General features: G+C 48.3%; 1 protein-coding gene across 1 annotated transcript; it reads left to right on the top strand.

Annotated features, from left to right (window-relative positions):
• The first annotated feature begins 1,541 nt into the window (after positions 1-1,541).
• On the top strand, positions 1,542-8,307 carry Arsl (arylsulfatase L). Its single transcript, XM_038326203.2, has 10 exons — positions 1,542-1,586; positions 1,777-1,926; positions 2,342-2,463; positions 3,318-3,440; positions 3,665-4,088; positions 5,103-5,239; positions 5,476-5,610; positions 6,038-6,200; positions 6,887-7,008; positions 7,201-8,307. Exons 1-10 carry the CDS (start codon positions 1,564-1,566, stop codon positions 7,545-7,547), a joined length of 1,746 nt encoding a protein of 581 aa, XP_038182131.1. The 5' UTR covers positions 1,542-1,563; the 3' UTR covers positions 7,548-8,307.
• The last annotated feature ends 7,478 nt before the right edge of the window (positions 8,308-15,785 follow it).

Here is a 15,785-nt window from a genome sequence, read left to right on the forward strand (position 1 = left end):
ATGAAGCAGGCCCCACCCATAATACACAGGTCTCCCCTAGCAGGTACCAGGGCCCTTCCCTGCATGCATCAGGCCCTTCCCTCTATTTCCAGTTTCCTGTGCTATCAGGTCTCCATCAGTGTCTTCTTCCCCAACAGTTTCCTGACCAGCGTGGCTGAAATACCCACTCTAAAAAGGGTCACAGTAATGATGTCACAGGTGCTTCCTTAGGGACATGGGCAAGAGAGCAGCACATAGGGTGACTGATAGTTCTGTCAATTGTCACTACCCATAATTCCCTGGAAAGTGTTTAAGTGAGGGACTTGCCACCTCACAGGGGCCTGTGGGCATGTCCTGAGGGATGACTGACAGGACAACTGTGGGCGTGTTCTGAGGGATGACTGACAGGAGGGCTGTGGGCCTGTCCTGAGGGATGACTGACAGGAGGGCTGTGGACATGTCCTGAGGGATGATTGACAGGAGGGCTGTGGACATGTCCTGAGGGATGATTGACAGGAGGGCTGTGGACATGTCCTGAGGGATGATTGACAGGAGGGCTGTGGGCATGTCCTGAGGGATGACTGACAGGAGGGCTGTGGGCATGTCCTGAGGGATGACTGACAGGACGACTGTGGGCGTGTCCTGAGGGATGACTGACAGGAGGGCTGTGGGCCTGTCCTGAGGGATGACTGACAGGAGGGCTGTGGGCATGTCCTGAGGGATGATTGACAGGAGGACTGTGGACATGTCCTGAGGGATGACTGACAGGACGACTGTGGGCGTGTCCTGAGGGATGACTGACAGGAGGGCTGTGGGCCTGTCCTGAGGGATGACTGACAGGAGGACTGTGGACATGTCCTGAGGGATGATTGACAGGAGGACTGTGGACATGTCCTGAGGGATGATTGACAGGAGGACTGTGGACATGTCCTGAGGGATGATTGACAGGAGGACTGTGGACATGTCCTGAGGGATGATTGACAGGATGACTGTGGACATGTCCTGAGGGATGATTGACAGGAGGACTGTGGACATTTCCTGAGGGATGACTGACAGGATGACTGTGGACATGTCCTGAGGGATGACTGATAGGAGGACTGTGGGCGTGTCCTGAGGGATGACTGACAGGATGACTGTGGGCGTGTCCTGAGGGATGACTGACAGGACGACTGTGGACATGTCCTGAGGGATGACTGACAGGACGACTGTGGGCGTGTCCTGAGGGATGACTGACAGGAGGGCTGTGGGCCTGTCCTGAGGGATGACTGACAGGAGGGCTGTGGACATGTCCTGAGGGATGATTGACAAAGGACTGTGGGCGTGTCCTGAGGGATAACTGACAGGACGACTGTGGGCCTGTCCTGAGGGATGATTGACAGGAGGCCTATGGGCATGTCCTGAAGGATGAGTGACATGGTAAGTCTATAGGCATGTCCTGAGGAATGATTGACAGGGGAGGGCCCACTGTGGGCAGTACCATCACTCAGGCAGGTAGAGGGGCAGGGACTGTGCAGGTGTCCTTCCTGTCACATGCTCATTTGTCATATATTTACTTCTCGCAGGAATCCTTAGACTGAAAGTGTCATGCCACATTACCTACATACCTGGTAAGAGAATCTCCCAGCAGTCTTTGTTGTGGAAATGTAATTGATTGACAATTTATAATTACTTGTAAATTAATCCTGTATATACCCATCATGGCCAGAAGTTGCCACCATGATTCCCAGACCATGTAGCTTCTCATCATGCGATGGCTTCAGTGCTCCCTGCCCTGGTGATGTGACACTTGTGTTTCAGGAATTACCTTGCCACTCTACTGGGTGTCTTCTTGGGCCTGAAGCTGGTCACAGGCCTGGACGTGTCACAGTCTCGACCCAACTTCCTCCTGCTCCTGGCAGATGACCTGGGCATCGGGGATCTCGGCTGCTATGGCAATAGCACCATCAGGTAAGGAGAGGGGAGGGCTGTGCTACCCATAATACTCCACATGATGGTACCCATAATGCTCCTCACCAGGATACCCATAATACTCCTTATCATGGTATCCATAATATTCCACACCAGGATACCTATAATGCTCTTTTATTTTGGTACCCATAATACTTCTCACAGCACGGTATCCATAATACTCACAGCATGTTACCCATAATAATCCTAACCTTATGTTACCCATAATACATCAGGATATGCGCTTCCCATGATACCTAGCTCCAGGCACTGATTCACCCTGGGGGGGGGGGTCAGCTCTGAATTTCCCATGATGCCTAGCACCAGGTCGTGACAGTGACAGCAGGCTGACTATGCCCAGCAAGACTGCCATCAGGATCTCATGGTGCGTGTGGCACATGCCCCTCCCCCACAGGACCCCGAACATCGACCGACTTGCAGAAGGTGGCGTGAGGCTCACACAGCACCTGGCAGCAGAGGCCGTGTGTACACCAAGCAGGGCTGCCTTCCTCACCGGAAGGTACCCCATCCGCACAGGTGGGCAAGCCTGCGTGCCTGACCCCTGAAGTCACTGCCCCCCAGGGATCCACTGGTGATGTCACTTCCTCCACTAGGCCACACCCCTAAGTACCCTCAATAGTCCATTGAGCAATGATTCCACGCACCATCCCACTGATGATATCACGTCCTCATACCAGACCTCACTGATGATGTAACTTCCTCCAACTAGGCACATGGATGATACCACTTCCTTCCATTATGCCCCATACCTAAGTCCCTCCCACTGACCTGTGACTCCAGCCATGGATGATCCTACTACTGATGTCACTTCCTCCCACTGGCCCCACCGCTGACATCACTTCCCCACCTGGTCCCGCTGTTGGTATCACTTCTCCCATTAGGCTATTGATGTCCCTTCCCTTGTTCTGCCCCCACTGGTGACTCTCCTAGGCTTGAATCCTAAATCCTCCTATTGACCTCTGACTTCATCCATGGATGATCCTGTTGGTGAGGTCACTTCCTCCCACTAGACCCCATTGTTGACATCACTTCCTCTGTCATGCCCCATTGATGATGTCTTTGTCCAATGTCCAATGATATCACTTCTCATTAGGCCCCATTCCTGAGTTCCTCCCACTGACCTCTGTCTCCATCTGTGTATGAACCCCCTGCTGATTTCACTTCCTCTCACTATGCCCCACTGATGACATCGCTTCCTCCTTCTAGGCCTCTTAAGTTTCTCTATGAGAAGCAGAGCCAGGGGCATCCTGGGAGCTATAGGAGGCAGGGCCAGGGGCTTGCTGGGAGCTGTGGGAGCAGGGCCAAATCCTACTGTGTACCCAAGTCCTACTGTGTTCACGCCCTCCTAATTCATCTTCCTTCTGGTGCAGGCATGACTTCTGGTAATGGCCACCGTGTCCTCCAGTGGGCAGCGGGTGCTGGCGGCCTTCCTGCTGAGGAGATAACATTTGCGAAAATCCTGAAGGATCAAGGCTACGTCACAGGCCTCATTGGTGTGTTCTCTGATGTTGTAGGATAGTGATGTAATTTGATGTGGCCTGGGTCGGGATGTAGGTGGTGATGTCATCAAACCTGGAGCTGGTGATGGTGACATCACCTGAAATGAGTGAGTGGTGATGCTACCTGACTCTGAGTGGGGGTGAGGTCATCTGGCACAGACTGAGTGGTGATGGCCCTGGACAACAGCACCTGTCCCATTCCTCCATCCCACCACCAGGGAAATGGCACCTGGGTCTGAACTGTCACTCTTCCTCTGACCACTGCCACCACCCACTGAGTCATGGATTTCAGCACTTCCTGGGGATGCCACTGGGCATGATGGGGGACTGCTCTGGGTCAGAGCCTTCAGAGAAGCGTGTGACGCTACAACGCCGCCTGTACCTGTGCAGCCAGGCATCTGCATTAGCAGCACTCACCCTGGTTGCAGGGTGGCTCACAGGGCTCCTCCATGCACCACGGTGGCTGCTAGTCCTCATCCTGGCTGCTGCAGCCACCATGTTCACTGCTTCGTGTCATGTTGGTGACCTTATCATATATGCTGATTGTTTCCTCATGAGGAACCACACTGTGACCCAGCAGCCCCTGCACCTCGAGCGGGTCACTGGCCTCATGCTCCGGGAAGCAGAGACCTTCCTGCAGAGGTGAGTGGCCCAGGGCATGGTGCCAAATGCCGAACAGGCCCCTACCACTGCCCTCCCATGAGAGCCATCAAAAGGCAGTGCATGGTGGGAAATCCCTGACCCCCTCCCTCCTCCTTTTTCCCTACCCCTTCCTTCCTCCCTCTTCCCTCTCTCTCCTGTGGTGCCCTGTGAGGAGTCAGCTGTTGAGGCCATGTGGAAGGAGAGTGTGTACCCAAAAGTGACATTATTCACATGGAATGGGCCTAGCTGCCCTACACTCAAGTTTGAAATAGACTTACGGGAACTGGGTGAGGAAAAAAAATCAGTAACCTGCTTGGTGGGGTGTCTCCAACTGTTGGCTGCTGAAAAGTAAGCAGAGGTAGGGGGATAGTGGGTTTGACAACAGCTTTGAAATAGAGCCAGGGACACGTGATTTGCAGATAAAGTGGGTGATCGGTATTGGTTCCTTGGTTTATTGATTGCTGGAGACTAGAGGGAGCAGAGATAAGCAGATGGATGACTGACAGGACAGCATGGATGGGTACCGATGATGGATATTGAGGGACTAGCTGACAGCTGATACAGAAATGCAGTTACTAATAGATAGATGATAGATCAATACACACACAAGACAGATATGTGATTGACAGGTCTGTAAAGGATGATTGATAGACGACAGATACAGATTGACAGATACAGGAGTGATTGACAGGTATATGCTCGATATACAGATAATAGGTAAAGATTGATTGAAAGAAACGTGATTGACAGATGACTAGAAGATGACAGACGATTGATGGACAGACAGAAAGATGGGACAGAAAAACCACTGCTGATGTCAGCAGGCTCCAGGCAGAAATGACTGAGACCTAGAGGCAGGACTACAGGAAATCGGCAGGGAAGTTGGTCAGAGGCAGTGATGTGTGATGTCATTGAAAAGAGGAGGGACTGTCATAGTTATCATTTTCCCATGAGCTGTGACATCAACACCTCACTCCCCCCATGGCTGCTGATGTCACCGCCCCCCCCCCCCAGGAACAAGCACCACCCCTTCCTGCTGTTCATATCCTTCCTGCACGTGCACGTCCCCCTCGTGACCACTGCAGACTTCCGGGGGCGGAGTAAGCATGGGCTGTATGGGGACAGTGTGGAGGAGATGGACTGGATGGTAGGTGAGTGTTGGGCATAGCATGGTCGCTGGGTCTGATGGGAATGTCCCGTTTCATGTTTCCCTGGTCCCCCCACCCCCACCCCATGTGTGGATCCCAGGGCCTGATAGGAATGCTGTGCATCACCATTGTCCCTGGGTTGCAAGGGGCTGATGGGGTGGGTAGCCCCGTGGACTTCTCGACATGCCCCCTCTCCCATGGTCCCACATGTCCCCAGTGTCACATGTTCATCGTCGCAGGACGGATCCTGGACGCCTTGGACCGGGAAGGGCTGACAGACAATACGCTCGTATACTTTGCGTCTGACCACGGTGGCTCACTGGAGTCTCGCGTGGGTCACGTGCAGTTTGGGGGCTGGAACGGAGTATACAGAGGTGAGCTCGGTACTCTCCCCAGCCTTGAGCTGTGTTCCCATACATCTCTTGGCTGGTGGCCCTGTCTCTCTCTCCCATGATCCTTCACCCCCCCCCACACACACACACACTTGTGGTTACTCAGGTGAAATGTATTCTTGTATGGTATTCCCATCCCTTCCTCACTATCTCCCATGGTCCTTCACTCTTCTCCCCACTTCTGGTTTCCTGGGGTGACAGGTGTCCTGGGCTGCTGGCCTGGTCCCTCCCTCCCAGGTGCCTCCACTCTCTTCCTCCACTTCCTGTTCTTGGGTGTCCTGGAGTTGTGCGCTTGTCTCACCCACCCTCATTCTCTCCCCTTCCATTTATTGTCATTTCCTATTCCCACCAACTTCAGCCTCTAATCTGACTTCTGGTTCCTAGCCTTACTCCAGTCCTTCCCTCACAGGTGGCAAAGGCATGGGCGGCTGGGAGGGTGGCATCCGCGTTCCTGGTATCTTCCGCTGGCCTGGGGTGCTGCCCGCAGGGCGGGTTGTGGATGAGCCCACGAGCATGATGGATGTGTTCCCCACCGTGGTCCTCCTGGGGGGCGGGACTGAGCCAAGGGACAGGTGAGCAATGACATCACACCAGAAATGAGCCTGAGTGACAGCTGCTGTCACAAATGTGTGGGTATGGTCCGGGCTGAGCAGGGTGGACAGGTTAGCATTAACATCATACCGGAAGTGAGCTTGGGTGACAGGTGTCCGAGTGACAGCTGCTGACACATGAATTCAGGGCCTGGGAGGTGTTTAGCAGGCCAAGCACCAGGACTGGTGAGCAATGATTTCACACCAAAAGTGGGCCTGGGTAACAGCTGCTGTTATATATGAGCAGATAGGGTAGAGAGAAGGATCGAGGCACAGATTAGCACAGACATCACACAGGAAGTGATTCTGAGTGACAGTCGCTATTACATGGGCAGTGGGAGAAGGAAGCCATGAAACTAGTGAGCAATGATATCACAATGGAAGTCAGTGACAGCTGCTGTGATGTGAGTGCATGGTGGGTGTGGGGCAGAAGGGTGCACGAGCAATGATGTCACTCCAGAAATACGCTTAAGTTACAGGTGGGGCTGTTACATGGTATAGTGGGGGGCAAGGCTGCAGAGGACTTGAGTGACAGGTGCAGTGTCATGTGGTACAATACAGGGGTGGGATAGCAGAGAGCTTAAGTGACAGGAGAGGCTGTAGGGCCACCATATTGGCGTTGTGGAACACTTGTTTAATTGACAGCCAATGTGTCCCCGACCCCCCAGGGTGATTGATGGGCGGAATCTGCTGCCCCTGCTGCGTGGGGAGACCCCACACTCTGACCACGAGTTCCTGCTGCACTACTGTGAAGTGTTCCTGCATGCTGCGCGCTGGGTGCAGCGCGACCGTGAGTTCACAAATAACCCCTTCCTCTGGGGAGTACTTTCAGATCAGAGTGGCCATGGGTTAGGCTTTCCTTTTGGCATCCGTGGGTCAATAAAATCACTCTTAGGAATGTATACTATTCCCCTCCCCCAAGTAGACTTGTGTCTCTTCATCACTGGTATTGGCAGCTGTCAATCATCCATTTGACCGGCAGGAGGAAGAGTCTGGAAGGTTCACTTCATGACCCCGAACTTCCACCCAGAAGGGGCCGGCGCCTGCTATGGCAGTGCAGTGTGCCCATGCATCGGGGATGTGACAGAGCATGACCCGCCTCTGCTCTTTGACCTCTCCACGGACCCGGGTGAGACCCGTCCACTGAAGCCTGATTCAGAACCCGAGTTCCACACTGTGGTGGGGAAACTGAAGCAGGAGGCAGCTCAGCAGTGGCACTCGCTAAGCCAGATCCACCAGCAGCTGGGCTCCATCTACAACATCTGGCGTCCATGGTTGCAGCCATACTGTGGGGAGTTCCCAAACTATGGGTGTGACCTTGAGGAGTGACACCCACATTACCCTGGCATGGGACTGAAAGGCAAGCCCCCACATGTCTATCATATCCAGAACCAGAAGTTATGTTCATCCCAATGCATTATAGGTGTGGGTGCAGGGAGTTCTTTTGGTGAGGTGCAATGTGGGTGCAAGTACAGGGTGTTCCACTAGTCCGGATATGACGTCGAGGATTGACACTCCACACAAGACATTCTTGTGAGTCTGTGGGGTAGGGCTCACATGTCCATCACCTTTAAGATTGGATATTAAAGCCATCACAATGCATTGTGGGTGCTGCTGTAGGGTTATCCACTTGTGTAGGTGTGACCATGAAGAATGACACCTGTGACACCCACTGGAGACATAGGGGTGAGGTTGAGGTTATGACTGCTAGGAGTGGTGTTCCCATGATGCCATGAGGGGCTGAGGGATGGGACTTCACCTGTTCATCAGTGTCAAAACCGAACATTATGTCCATAGTAATGCATTGTTGTTGGGTGTTTCTGCAGATTTATGTAAGTGGTTTGACTCAGGAGTGTTAACAGCTAGTTTTGATCTGCCTTGTCTCTAGTACCTTATGAAGTCTTATCTGAAAGTTTCCTAGGGGTGCAAAATCTATGCGAAATTTGGATTGTGAAAAAATCTAGCAAACCATGAAATTTCTTGATGGAGCATTTGCATTTGTCATTGTCCCTTTGAGCTTAGATAAGATGTTTTGGGATATGGAAATTGTAAATTGGATAACAATAAAAATGCCCTTGGCTATGGGAAAGGTCTCAGTCTGTGCCTGATTCCCCTTACAGTTGGAAAGGTTAAAATCATTCTTAAGGTGCCTCTGTGTCTTCTTTCCATGAACCCATACCTAATCTTCAATATTTGGCACCCAACATGGAGCTTGAAGAAAAACAGAAGATTCCTTGCAGTGAGGAGGCCACTAGTTGAGATCTGACCTAGCCAACTTAATAAATATATGATCTCTAAATCTCATCCTTGAGGTACCTTAAACAACTTACTCAGACCTTTGTAGCTTGCAAAACCTTTATAGTCTTCTTTATTTTGGAGTCATTCAGTCATCATGTCTTCTAAGTCCTTTTTATAAAACTAAGGTCATTGACACATTTATCTTCTTCTAATATGTTCTTTTATGTACTGCTTCCTTTTTCTAATACCATGAGAAATAGGAACATCAACAAATATGTTTATGATCTGTTGTGAGAATTTTCTCCCCCTTGGATGGGGCGGAAGCAATGTCTATCCCAAAACCGTAAGTCCTAATGAAGATACAAAGTACAGTTTCACCAAAGTCCATCCTGGGGAATCAATGAGTTTATTGAGCTTACTTATTGAATGTCGTTGAAAAGATGCAAGGGTTTTGATTCTGTGGTTGTTTGAATCAAAATGACTCCCAAACTCCCATGGAGAGTAGCACTATTAGGAGGTACGGCTTTGTTGGAGTAGGTATGTCATAGTCACTTTCTGCTGCCTGCTGATCTGGATGGAAAACTCTCAGCTCTTTCTCAAGCACCATTTCTGCCTGCATCCACCAAGCTCCCTGCCATGATGATAATGGACTAAATCCTCTGAAGCTGTAAGCCAGCCCCAATCAAATGTTTTTCTTCATCAGCCAGGTAGTGGTAGCACATGCCTTTAATCCCAGCACTCAGGAGACAGGTAGGTGGGTCTCTGTGAGTTTGAGGCCAGCCTGGTATACAAGAGCTGGTTCCTGGACAGGCTCCAAAGCTACAGAGAAACCCTGTTTTGAAATCCCCCTCCCCCCCACCAAAAAAAGTGTTGCTGTGGTCATGGTGTCTCTTCACATCAATAGAAGCTAACAAAAGGAGCCACACAGAAATATCTTCACCCAGTGTGTACAACAGCTTCCCCATAGGCACACATGTGGTGCTTACCTTCTCTTTACTCTGCCACTATCCAGATACTCTCCATCACAATACGTTTCTCAGTGGATATAAGTAAGCCTGAAAGCATGCACTCAAGGTAAATTCCCACTTTTAAAGACGCTTTCTCATGGGTGCAGACAGAATCTACATCCTCGCAAGTCGTTTCCAGGCTGTGTACTCTAGCTTATCCTTAAAACCACAAGGTCACATGTCATTAGAGATGAATTGCATATAGTTGCCTGGAAAAGAGGCTGTGTACTCAGATGGAGGGGATACTTTCTTTCATGATGGAATATTAACAGTCAGCAAACCTGGTGGTGGTCATCCTTTGTAAGCAGGAACTGAAAGACCCCCAGTGTGGGAAGACTCTCACTCAAGTCTCTGGATAACACGACCCTCCCCAGTAACTCATGAGAGACCATCCTTGCTGCAATCACACAAGGTTTAATGATGAGATGAGACGGGAACCAGTGCACTGGGGCTGAGACTCATAACCCACACAGGGGAAGAGTTCGACCCCAGTGACCAGGAGAAGGAGTTTTCAAGGGAAGAAACCACAGCCCAGTGATCCGAAAGGGGCAGGGAGTGTGTGGAAAATTCCAAAAATGCCAGTGATGATCATTAGGGGGCAACTACCTGCCTTTCAAGATCACTCTCAGGGTCATAATCAGCTAGTTCCTGAAACACAGTATTCCAAAATACCAATGATAATCACAAGGGGGAAATTCCCTGTTTCTCAAGATTATTCTCAAGATTACAATCTAACTTTATCTTCAGCTAGTTCCTGAAACACAGTCACTGAATCGGCTAATCCTAGATTTCTTTCTTCTCTTCCTGCTTAGATTTTTAGCTATTTTCTTCCTGCTGGGGGTGGGGGGAGGGAACCTGGATTTATCCAGGGCTTTCTTTGGGGAGACCTGGGTTTATCCAGATCTTTCAGAACAGTTGATTATAGTAAGGTAACAATTATTTGTCTTAAGATAGTGCTGAGCAACAACAAATAAAAGAAAACTGAATAGAAATTGTATATGATAATGTAATAAATTAGTCTTTCCTAGATACAAACTGTTCAACTGAATCTTAGATAAAATACAAGACATTATTCATTTGATACATGGCATCACTACTGTAATCATGCTTTTGGATTTTAATGTATGTATGTAGTTGATACCAAGAAACAACAAATACATAACAAAATATCATGGAATTGATGTTCACAGCATCCAGTCCAACACAACTAAGAAATTCCTCTTAATACTATGATGCTCCAGCTTACTTTAGATAGCTACACAGGTAGACTCTCTATCCTTTCAATGGGTGTGTTATGGTTTTGGTCCCTGTCCCTTTAAGAGACAAGGCACGCCCACTCCCTCCCCCTTCTGCTGAGGCAGGCTGATCTTCAGCTTCCGGCCTGAGCTCGCTCTCTTTCTCATCTTCCTCTCAAAGAGGCAGCTTTGTTTCTGCCTCTCTCCCCACTTCTCCGCTTCCCCCCTCCTCCTCTCTGTCTCTTTCTCTCTCCCACCTCTCTCTCTCCCCCTTCCCCCTTCATAACTCTCCTGAATAAATATTCAACCTCACCATGTCTCTGTCTTCTGCCCGCCTGCCATGTGTCTCCCTGCCTGGGACCAGCCACTGCTCAGGGACCGGCAGCCATCTCTGCCTGGGACTGGCTGCTCCTAGAGCCCACTGCCTGCCGCCACATGGGCCGCCACCACTGCTCAGGCCACGGTGGCTCTAAGACCGGCAGCCTTCTTTGCCTGGGACTGGCTGCTCGCAGGGCCCTCTGTCTGCCACCACATGGCCTGCTACCACCATTTGGGACTTTATAGCATTTGCTGCTTGCCTACAGCTGCCGCCTGGGACTCCGTAGCATTTTTTTTAACTGAGTGGCTTTTTTCATACAGCATGTGACTGCTGCCATTTTGACTGAGGTCATGTGACCTCACCACCATCTTAACTGATGTCAAGTAAGTTCACCACCATCTTAACTGAGTAACTTTTCCGTATAACATGTAGCTGCCACCGCCACCGCCACTAATCTGCCGCTGCTGTTCACCCGCTCTGGTCACACGTGTTCTGCAAGTCTACGCGCAGCTGCCCAGCTACTAAATCTTTTTAAGAACAAAAGGGTGAGCATCTCATTTGCTGTTTTCACTACAGAAGTAAATAAACATTTACATCTTAGCATCCAAATCTCTAACAGTCCTGGTTAACATACTACTTGTCTTTGGGGTATTTCCACGGCAGCCCTCCCAAAGTTAAATTTTACTTGGTGTGACTTACTCTCTCCTAAGCATTGGTCAATCCTTTATATCACCAATTATTTTTCTACATTGCGACTTAGTAGTGGAGTACTACACAGTACATGGGATGCTGTTTACGAGTTTCACAAATTAACTCCAAATGGACGTTACACCTAAATGTCAAATGGTAAGTGCAGAACTTCTAGAAGACACTTGAGACCAGGCCTCCCTGAGTCTGGCAACTCGCCTAGGCTTTGGGAGGATTCTCTAAGGTCCTGATGTATAGAGCAATAACAGAGCTCTGTCTCTAATTTTGGGAATATGCTTGGGAGAGCTGGTAAAGATATGGGGCCAGGGCCTTTGGAAAAGGGATGTTTCCAAGCCTCAGAAACCAGGACTTTTCACAGAAGGGCGGAAACTGTGGTTATTAGTCCCAACACCACTCTGGACTTTGTTTATGATGTTCTTGAGTTACCCAATGTTCTTCTCGTGCGACATTGTCTGATTGGCCTCTTTTTGAATTTGTATACTTCCTTTGAAAACCAAACACATTGATTTACATTAGCAAGAGACTTGCTGTTGAATTTGGCATAAATCTCCAGCCAATCTGGGACGGGTCTGTCTTTAGATTAGAAGCCAGTGCTGGAAGGTGCTAAATCCCTTCTGCTCACCTGGTCCTGTCACTCAGACCTCACCAGCCAATCAGAGCCTCCAGCATACCCACCAGTCAGATGGGAGGGTTCTTCCGGGAGCCGGACTTCCGTTCAGCTTCAGCTGTCTCCTCACAGAGCTTTGGCCTCCCTCGTGTACTGAGAGCGTGTCAGCTCAGCAGCTGCACCATAGTGAGTGAGGGGTTCCTCTCCACAGACAGGAGGAGAGGCTGGGCTTAAAGAGTGAGGGGCCAATGTCCCCAAACTAGGTGGAGCGGCCCGCTGAGGCTCGCAGCCAGTATGGTGGGTCCTCCACTTGTTGGGTGGGAGCCAGCGGACAGAGAGTTTAGTGCCTTCCTGCCTCAGTAGTCCTAAACTTGCAACTTTGCTGGCAGCCTCTGAACCACTTCACTACTTGGGTTGTGTCTGCACAGAGCAGAGCGTCGTAGCCGCAGAAGGTGGTGTCTGTCATGCTTATATCGTCGCATGTGGAGAGATATCTCCACATTTGCCAAATGTGGAGACTCCTGGTCTCTCCTGGGTCTTCAGAAGTTCTGTGCTTTTAAAATTTATGTTTGGGATCGTTCTGTAGTTAATTTTGTGTGGCTTGTAAATGGTTTCTCCTGTGTAAAGTAGTGCTCCACTACTAAACTGTGATGTAGAAGATTATAATTGATAATAGAATTAATGGTATAAGGAGTTCTTAGGAGACATTAAGTCACACAAAGTAGAATTTAAGTGAGGGAGGGCTGCATCCCAAATATCCAGAGATGAGTATCATGTGCACCATGCCTGTTAGATATTAGTATCATGAGATGCAAATGTTTGTTCACCAGGATTAATCAGCCATTAAGGTACATTTCTATAACAAATGAGACAACCATGATTTACAACCAGCCAGAAGATCAACTTCCCCATCAAAGGCCTCTGACCTGCTGCTTGGGGGCCATTATGAGGTCATAACCTTGTGTGCCAGGAGAGTACAATTCTAGAACAGCTGCATTTTTCAGCTCTTAGGAAAGCACTTGTAACTCAGTGTCCCCTGTGTTGATTGAGGTGGACTTGAATCCTGTCTGTAGCCCCACAATGGCTATTCTCTTGGCTAACCACCATAAATTTTTGGATTACAAGTATGCTGCACCACAGAGCTCTAAAATTACCAGTTTGAATCCCACAGTGGGGCTGTCCATTGCAGTAACAAAGAATTTGCATGTGGACCATGCTTTTCCCTTCGGACCAGAAAAGTAGGAACTGTGTACTGTGTGTGCTGGTGGAGGTAAACACACTGGACAATTGCTAGGTCTTAGACTGAAGTTTAAGACCGCGGGCTGCAAGGGTATCCATTACAAAGAAGGACCTGATTCGGCACAGTGTGACTTTGTGTAATTTCCCATCATACATTAATTCCTTCCATGTGCATGAAAACTGACATCAGTGGGTGTACAGTTTAGGGAGGAGAGCTTGAACTACTACATATTTAATTTGTAATTAGTGAACTCTCCCATGCAGATATGTTTAGTCCTGGTTGACACAGTGAAGTCAGCTCAGATGTTTGAGACACAGGTCATTGACTATAAGTCCATTTTTCAGTGTACAACACTCAGCAGCTAACATTTTACATGGTTCAAATTCATGTGTTCTCTTATTACTGGCATTATCCCTACCAGGGAAATGGCCTACTCTGTTTCAAAGTCAGTATAAATGAGTGTTCAATTATTCTTATCATTTTAAGAAGTCAATTATTGGCTACCGTTTTTTAGATGTCATTTTTTTCAATGGCATGATTGCTATAATCTTTGTTTCTATTTTCCAATGTTTCCCAGTTTTTGAATTTCATTCCATCTTGAATTGCTGTTTATTTATTCATCTTTTTATTTATATAAGTTTACAGCAGTGATTCTCAACCTGGTGGGCCATGACTCCTTTTGGGGGGATTAAATGAACCTATCATAGGACTTGCCTAAGACCATCAGAAAGTGTGGATATTTCTATTATAATTCATAAGAGAAAAAACATAGTTATGAAGTAGTAGTAAAAGTAGTTTTTTAGGTATGGAGGTTACTACATTATGAGTAACTTTACTAAAGTGTCACAGCACTAGGAAGATTGAAAACAACTGGTTTAGATTGTCTCCTGTAGCTCATGCTTGCATCATACTATGTAACTGAGAATTGCTGTGAACACCTAATCCTGCCTTTGCTACCTAGTGCTGGAAAGACAGTCCTGCAACTCTTACCAGGGTGGACCTTGACTGGTCTGTGTGATTGAGAAATAGATCAGTGAATGAGTCTCCTCCAATTTGTCTAGATTTTATTGTGAATTTACAAGTGAAGTGAGACCTGTGTAAGAATTGAGTTCAATGACAAATTGTAAAGCCAGTGTAGTCACAACAGAAGAAGGGATGGGCAAGAAGGAGGGTAAAAACTTTCCTGCTGTGACAGTAGTTGACATTAGCAGTGAGTAGTGAGGTAATCAATTTTAGATGTTCCATAAATGTCCAGTTTGGCCATTTCATGGGTACACAGACCACGCATACAAGAATCTATATAAATAACTTATCATTAAACTGAATTACTATAGTTACAGTAGTTCAAGTAAAATAGAAGAGCTGAATAAAATGGTGTGGCCCTGCCTCCCATGATTTATTTTCCAGGTTTAAGATGTATACTCTGAGGCAAATGATGTGAGTACTTGGTGTGCTCTAATAAAAATCCATAGTCTTTGGGACACATGACCATAAAGCCTGTTTCAATTTTTGAACAGAATTTTTCAGGATTATAAATACATTATTCCTTCCCACTAACTCTTTCTTTCTTCTAAGCCCTGTTATAGACCCTTCATTGTGTTCTAATTCATGGCTTTTTGTTTAACAATTACTGTTTGTATTTGGTTGCAGGACCTCCCAGCTATGAAGTAAAGGGTTGGCTACACTGGACCTTAAGTGTATAATGGAATATGTACACACAAGACCCATTTTTTGAAGGAGGAACAGAAAGTGCTCTGGGAGAATAGATTAACTATGAATTTCCCAGATTATGTTCTTATCTGACCATAGTGTGAAAGGACAAACTTGGAGGATTTTTGCTTTCTGAGACATTTGATCTCTGCTCATCCAGTAGGGTAATTGTTAATGTCTTGAAGTCCAGCTGTGTGGTCCCAGCTAATGAGGGTAAGAGGTGGTTTACAGGTTCTTTCAGTATTCTCTTGTTTTGCTCTAAGGAGCTGTAAGGAGGACCACAAGCCATGTCATGGTGAATGTAGGAGCCACTGTCCCCAGACCAGCAAGAGCAGGTTGGCTGAGGTGTCAGAGCTGCTTGGACAGGGATGAACCATGAGCCAGATAGGTTCTGTTTTTCTTTGTGGTGACCTAGGTAGTGTCCCTTGGCCTCTGAGTGTGGGGGAGACTGTGAGCTTGTGGTATTGGTACCTCATGCTATGTAACTGAGAATTTCTTTTAAC

Source organism: Arvicola amphibius, chromosome 4 (genome assembly GCF_903992535.2).
Source record: "Arvicola amphibius chromosome 4, mArvAmp1.2, whole genome shotgun sequence".
NCBI lineage: Eukaryota > Metazoa > Chordata > Mammalia > Rodentia > Cricetidae > Arvicola > Arvicola amphibius.